Genomic DNA, 7,469 nt, shown 5'->3' on the forward strand with positions numbered 1-7,469 from the left:
GATGGATGGTTGAGGGATCAATGGATGGATGGATGGCCGTTGGGAACATTGTTCTCTGCTGCTCTCTAGTGGTTGAATATAAATTGTGGTTTCCTTGTGATGGCGAATGCCTTCATCAAGGTGCTCTTCTGCTGTTTTCATGTTAGTGATACACAGAGTTAGTAGCAGAATTGTCATACACTGTACACCCCACCCGCCCCCTGACTCCCAGGAGAGTGACAGACATGGTTCTGGTTCCCCTCGGTGCAGCTTAAGTGTCTGTGCATCTGACAGAATGGAAGGCCTGAGGGGGAGGGACAGCCCAGCAATCAGTGCCTCTAATCTGCCCCCAATCCTCTTACCCCTCCACCGCTCTGCATCGCTATTTCTGGGCCATTTCTATGTCAGCGGATGTGACATCATGGGTCAACGGTCCCATTCACATCCCAACACATCGACATGTTTCCACTCTGGAGCCTTGAGCTGTTCCTGCTGGGGGGGGACACCTGCACAGGTCACTTTGCAGGACCTTTCATCCCTGTTACTTTCCATTAAGAGCACATTTAACCCCCCGTCTCTCTTGCAAGCATGCAGTGAAAAGCCAGTGCAGTCAGTGGATGGTTGTGTGCTTCTGGTTGGGTCTGTGGATTAAGTGAAGGAGTCCGTTGACCAATAGGACGCCGCCTAACAAGCAGCTTTTTCAGGCGACATAAACTGCAGCTGCTGCAGCACGCTGAGCTCTCTAATCCATTTTTATCAGTCTGTGGTGCATCACACAAACACGCTGGTGTCACTCTGTGGGACACAGACTGATGTGTCAAAGTCAAGGTCCGGGGGCCGGATCCGGCCCTCCGGGTAATTCTATCCGGCCCTCCAGATCATTTTATTTTATTGTTATTAATGACCCGATGTTATCTTGTGATTATTTCTAACTTGTATAATATCACAAAATATATTTTTATGAAGAGTAAAATATTGAAAGTTATTTAAGGTTTAAGTTAATTTATTCTGGAATAATATTCCTGCTTTTTATTATTCAGAATTATGTTAAAAAGTCATGGTTTTAAATTTGTAAGAATTAGCATTCTGCTAGCTTTATGGACTATTTTGGTATTTACTAAGATTTTATAGGCTATTTTGGAGTTTAGCTAATATTATAGCTACATGCTAGCTGTTTTGGCAAATTTGGGCTTTCTTAAGTTTTTTTTAGGCTGTTTTGGAGGTTAGTTAATATTTAGATGCCAGCTGTTTTAGCTTACCTGAGTTTTTTTTTTTTTTTGTTATTATTTTTTTTAGGCTAATTTGGCATTTAGCAAATATTTTAGCTGGCTATCACCTCTAGTGATTTCAGCATCTTTAGCAGCCAAATTCATCTTCCAGCATCACACTAGCATTATCACAGGTAATGCTATTTATCTAGTTCATAATTATGTTAAAAAGTTACATTTTAAAGTTTTTAAAATTTAGTTTTAGAGTGTTCAATAACTGTTTATCCTGTTCGGCCCACAAGGATTTTGGCCCCTTGTGTGTTTGTGGCCTCAGTTCATCATCTATGCTTGCTTAACATAAAATAAGTGGAAACATGGTCAAACATTGCAGAAAGATACAGTCTGGTCAGTGCTGCACAAGCTAAAGTCAGCAGAAATTATTGGCTGAAATGGAACTGTGATGGCCAGTTAGGACTTGGATATTGTAGTACACCAGATGACTCCTTCTCCTGAGAATCAATTACTTTAGAGGAAGACCATCGAAGAGGTTTGTGGATGTAAAGAAGCCCCCCCAGAAAAAAAAAAGACAAAGATGCTCTTTTTTCCCTCTTTTGTCTTTTTGTCAACCAAACACCTGACAAAATAGAGCTACTGAGGTCAGAGAGCTTCAAGCCCCGCCCTGCTATTGAGAAAAATCTGGGAAGAGAAAAACAAAACTCAAACAAATAAGATAATGTGTCTCTAAATCCACACCATCTGACGCTGTCAGCATGACATCACAAACAGGACACTCCAATGAGGTTTAGCGCGGTTCTCCCCACAGGTGTTGCGCGCTCCTCTCCTTCAAGCTCTTTCTTCTCTGCGCCCTGATCCTCTGGAGGCAGAGAGCGCAGGCGCGGGAGGGCACAGGTCACGTTTTTCATCAGAACTTTAAGAATTTCATGAGTGAATGACAGCCCTGATCATATTCTGTAGAAGAGGGTGCAGCTCAGAAGCGGCGCGTGCTCCTGCGCGTTCGTGATGTCACGGCGGTTAATCCGCACAGACAAAGATTAGAGGATTTACGCGCAGAAGGACTCTGTGCTTATTCCGGACAAAAGATACACACACACCTTTAGAAATCAACAGAAACGAGCGTTTCAGTCGAGTTTCCTCAACTTCATTTCAAACATTTATGTTTTATCTTTTCCATAACCCAGAGGCACGCGCGTCCCCCTCGGGCGCACGCGCCTCACACTTCTGAGTTTATCAGTAAAATAAACACAAACACCTGACTGATGTGGATGAGCGCACTTTTATACCAGGTTGCCTCAAATTATCTGGACGCACGGACACGCGCGTCTGCGCAGCGCGCTATTGGGCTCCTGAGCCAGCGGCGCTCGAGCGCGCGCAGGCTTCACGCCCGCATTTAATATTTCCCATCAAACAGTCAAAGTCACGACATTTATCACAAGAACACCACTTACTTTCCCCAACAATGGCTTTCAGTCCAAGAGGAGGCATGTTGCCGCGCGTCCACACGCACACGCAGAGCAGGAGATGAGGACGAGCGCGCTTCCGGTCCAGCGGGCTCCACAATAAAAGCCCGCGTCTTACAGGCAACAAAATCAACACACGAGCTCAGGTATGATCACGTGAGGAGGAGGGGGGCTGTGATGCTTAACTTTCATGTCAAATCTGTTGTCCAGAGTAATGCAAAACACTTTTATTGATCATTTATAGGTCTATATGTGTTTACTAATTCATTCATTCTGTTACATTTTAATATGCAATATAAAGATTGTTTATCACTCCAATCTTGAACACATGGTTTTTATTAACTTTTTTCTTGGAAGCTTCAGATATCTTTACTTTTTTATGTTTATATTAAATCTTTAACGATAAATAAAAATGACAATAAAAATACGAATAAAATAATGATAATAAAAATATTAACAATGACAATAAAAACACAATCATCAACAATGGTGGAATAAGAATGAACTATTACATGATATTAAACATTAAACCTTATCCACTTCTGGAGATTGCTGTTTTTTAGGGAGAATAAAACATTCCTGCAGAATGGAGGCAAAGTGGAACATTTGCTCCTTTTTTCTGAAGCAACTCTGCAGCATCAGCAGCTTCTCACCAAACTTTTACAACAAAGTTTTCTTTTTTTAACAGTGTTTGTAGTGAAGCATGTGCTCTGTCTTTGATCAAACACTGTAACAAACTGCTAAACCAGTATTATTAAAAATGTAACAAAACCCTAAAGTATGAGTACAAAGAAGCCCAAACAGTTTACACATTTCTGAACGTCCACTGAAAGACTGTCATGAATTCACCCTGAAAGAAGAAAGTCAACTAAACAGGAGAGGTAGTTGTAGAAACTCTGGAGGCAGCATCCAGATAAAGGAGGGTGGAAGAGCTCGCCTCCTGCTGAGGATCAGAGAGGAAACATCCGCAAGAAATACTCCAAGGAGTTTTCTCACATTTAAGATTTGGATTATTGGCTTTGTCTTGAATTTTAAGAGAGGAACCAGACAGATCTTATCTCAGTGTGCATTAGTGCTGCCACAAACGATTATTTTAATAACCGACCAATCACAGATCATTTTTTCCAATTAGTCGACTCATCAAGTCATCATCAAACTGGATGTAAAGCACAGATCTTAACATCATTAGCTTTAAACCAACTAAAATCTAGATATATAGCATTACCTGTGATAATGTTAGTGTGAATGCTGGAAGCTGAATTTGGCTGCTGAAATGCCAGAGCAGTTAGCTGAAAATGCTGAAGCTGAAAGCTTGCTAAAATATTAGCAAATGCCAAATTAGAAAAAAAAAACTGGAAACATGTCTAAGTTAGCCTTAAACAGCTAGCATAATGCTAAAAGGTTAGCTTAAGTCCAATTTAACACACTGAAATTTTGAGTTTTAATGTGCCAAAAGGCTTAAAAGAAAGGGAGCAGCAGAATCACTATTATGTGAATGCTTACCAGGCAATCACACAATAAAGACAATTAAGATGATTGTTTAAACTTTGGATGAATCATGCTGTTTCGCTCCTTCATTAGTTGCTTGTAATAAAACAAGATTAAATCAAATGAGGTCGGCATCTAAAACGAGGAACTGTTTTTCACTAAAGATAAAGTTTTGGTCTCACTAACTCAAATATTTTTTTTAAAAAGTGTATTTTTTGGTGCTGAACGCTCACAACTTTATTTAGCTTTACTACACTGTGACTCCATATCATATAAATGAATTTCCCCCCAGGGGATTAATAAAGTATCTTGATTGATTGATTGATTGATAAAGCAAGGACTAATCAATGAGGACTATTAAAATAGTCGTTGACTATTAAAATAGTTGACTAGTCGTCGATTAGTTAACCGTGGCAGCACTAGAGTTCAGACTGACTGATCTGAGTGAAGCTGAAACATGGCTCCAACTACACAGAGGTCATCCTGGCTCATACAGCATCTCTGCCTCCTGTTGACCTTTGAGGAAATAACTTTTAAGCCACTGTAACGTGTGAATGAACAGGAGTGAATGAAGCGGCCTGAAGGACTCCAGCGGCTCACCTGCCGGGAAAGGTTCCTCCAAAGCCCTCACATCTGGCAGGAACCCCCACCACGATGATGTCGGTCCATGAGGGCAGCAGGAGAAAACTAGAACCTTCTCTTCTTCACCTGTGCCTGCTGTGACCTTTTCTTTCAAATCCAATTCACAGGAAGCACATGTAATGACAATCTTCCACAGAGAAGAGGATTAGAGTCGTCCCTGAAACCCTCCTGTCCCCTAATAAAACACAGACACACCGTCTGATGCTCTGAAACAACCCTTTAATCAAATGAAATCAATCTGAACTGTAGAGCAAAATCAAAACACATCTTACTCATGACTGCACATGGACTCATTAGCTGCTGGTGACGATTAAAAACAGATTCATGTCGGTTTCAGTTTTTCACTAAATCCCTGATTCTTTTGTCTTCACTGTGTCAGTGGTGAGTTTTTTCCTTTGCTGCCGGTGACACGAGACTTAAAGCTAATATCAACAAACAACATCTGAGCAGGTTTTCAATCTTAGAGTAAACAATACAGTCTCTTGTTTATTAATCCATTTACATGAGAGAAAGGATCACCAAAGGAAGGAGTGGAGTCTGCTGTGAAACGGTGATTACTGCTGACAGGACGGTTACAACTCAACCACCACAGAAGCAGTGATAGGGATTCATTAAAACCACATGCCAACAAATATGTCACCAATCAATAAGAATTAGTCAAAACTGATCAGAGATAAAAAGCGTCTGAAAGGTGGAGAGATCAGAGAGACGACGAGCTGTCAGGAATGTGTTCACGCCCTCCTCATCAACTGCACAGCAGAGCAGTTATTTACACATTGATGTCTTAAAAGCACAAATGAACATTCAGGAAACCAAAAAGTACAGAATTACAGAAAGCTGGGGTGAGGAGGCACCATGAGGACAGAAACCAAGCTGCATACATTCCCTCTGCGTCTGACATCACAGGAAAGGCTCTCTGCTCCAGCAGCCGCCATCACAACAAGTCCTCGTTACCATAGAAACGCAGGCCTCAACAATCCCATCACTGCAGCATGCTTAAAGGCGAGTCCGGTACGAGCACAGAGCGAGCTGTGGACCAGCAGAGAACCGGCTGCAGGAACGGCCCGTCAAACATTCTCAAAACAAGCTTCGAAGTCCAGGAGGCCGGTGGGACCTCCGCGCCTTCAGCAGAAGCTCTGGACACCTCTGCGCCGTGCTCCTCCTCCTCTGGGGTCAACCCCAGAGCCTCAGAGCTCCCACATGCCAGTGCTGCTCAGCAGAGAGTGTCCGTGCTGAAGGAGAGCTGCGCCTGAAAAACACAGACATGCAGGTTACCACGGCAAACATCACTGCGGTGCAACTCCGAGAGCAACTACGGCCCGTGGGCCGGATTAGGCCTGCCTCCACATTGTCCCGGTCCCCCACACACTATCACAAACACAGATCCAGACCCACATAGAACGAGACTTTTTATTCCAGCCTTCTGCAGTCTGAACTATGACGGAGACGAGAGGATAATTATTGGTTTAATAGTGATTCACTTTTTCTTTATTTCTTTACTATTATTGTTTTTTTTTTCCTTTTTTTGGACGTCTTTAGCTCTTCCGCTCTTTCAGCTATTATAAAATTCAGATCTTTTTATGCTTTAAGCAGTTTTAACCTGTTGAAATGTCTTTGAGAAAAACTCCTCGGAAAACGTTTTCATTTTTACCTTGTTTAACCAGAAAACATAATAAGTGAATGTTTGTGATCTTTTTTGACCCATCTTTACCCAAACACAAGCAGGTAATCAGCCATGAGTAGGAACTCAGGACAATTACCTGGTTCAGGTGTGTCCAACACATAAGAACATGCCAGAGCAGGTATGTTGGAAAACATGCAGGAAGGTGGCTCTCGAGGACCAGGGGTCCGTTTCTAGAAGCAGGTTTTGTTGGAACTCTGAGTTTGTGAACTCCAAATTCAGTAAAACTCTGAGTTTTCGGTTCCAGAAAGAGAGATAACTCAAACCCGGGAAAGTGGGCGAAACCAAGCCCGTTCCAAGAAGCGGGTTAAGCTGAACTCAGAATCAATCACTATGGTAACTGAGTCTGTGAACGAAACCTGGTCGGTAGCAGGTTTTCTTCAGGAAACTTAGAGTTCTCTGAGGTCTCCGCCCCTTTTTAAAGTGAAAGATGTTCAAATATGAGTTCCTCATGAACATCTAGAGAACATTCACATTAGAGACGTCACGTTTTCATCACGTAGAAACCAGAATGACATGTTCATTCATAGAGGATCATGTAGAGAGGAGGCTGATTAATCCAGAGGAAATGTTATTTACGTCGGTAGAGGATTTGGAGGACACGAGTCGACTGACTGCAGTTTCCCAATTCATTTTTATTTCAGCGATATTATAAATAGTGAGTTTTTCCTGGGACTCGCTATTAAAAAATACAGTTTTCTTTTCCTTATTTTAAACCCTTAACAATAGAAATTATTGAATGTCAAACACCGGAAAGGCCTTTGAACTCATCTACTGTCTGGGGATTTACTACAAGCATTAGCTCGGTTGTTAGCAATGCTGCCTCCCACTGCGGAGGGATGAGTTCGACTCCTGGCTTCGGAAAGTATTTTTATGCTTAAAAAAAATTCGGCAGAATATTTTTTAAGTCTTGAGAATTACAATTAAATAAATGCTTTTTTAACATATGTCAGGCAGCTACAGTTTATTTTTAGCGTGCAGTGATATCTGTGT

General features: G+C 41.9%; 2 protein-coding genes across 5 annotated transcripts in view; both read right to left on the reverse strand.

Annotated features, from left to right (window-relative positions):
• stxbp1b (syntaxin binding protein 1b) overlaps positions 1-2,786 on the reverse strand; it is a 27,084-nt gene extending 24,298 nt beyond the window's left edge. Inside the window, exon 1 of the mRNA XM_024294596.2 lies at positions 2,654-2,786. Coding sequence (XP_024150364.1) covers positions 2,654-2,690 — 37 coding nt within the window. The 5' untranslated portion in view covers positions 2,691-2,786. The remainder of the gene's footprint in view (positions 1-2,653) is intronic.
• Positions 2,787-4,994: 2,208 nt separating this feature from the next.
• The window catches only part of abca2 (ATP-binding cassette, sub-family A (ABC1), member 2), a 75,019-nt gene continuing 72,544 nt past the window's right edge, over positions 4,995-7,469 (reverse strand). For 3 of the 4 annotated variants that reach the window (XM_024294318.2, XM_024294319.2, XM_024294320.2), the window contains one exon: positions 5,727-6,044. In XM_024294318.2, the coding sequence (XP_024150086.1) occupies positions 6,009-6,044 (36 nt within the window). In that variant the 3' untranslated portion in view covers positions 5,727-6,008. Of the gene's footprint in view, positions 6,045-7,469 lie in introns of all 4 variants that reach the window. The other variant, XM_024294317.2, reaches the window with a different exon arrangement.

The sequence above is a fragment of the Oryzias melastigma genome, linkage group LG9 (assembly GCF_002922805.2).
Source record: "Oryzias melastigma strain HK-1 linkage group LG9, ASM292280v2, whole genome shotgun sequence".
In the NCBI taxonomy this organism is placed as follows: domain Eukaryota; kingdom Metazoa; phylum Chordata; class Actinopteri; order Beloniformes; family Adrianichthyidae; genus Oryzias; species Oryzias melastigma.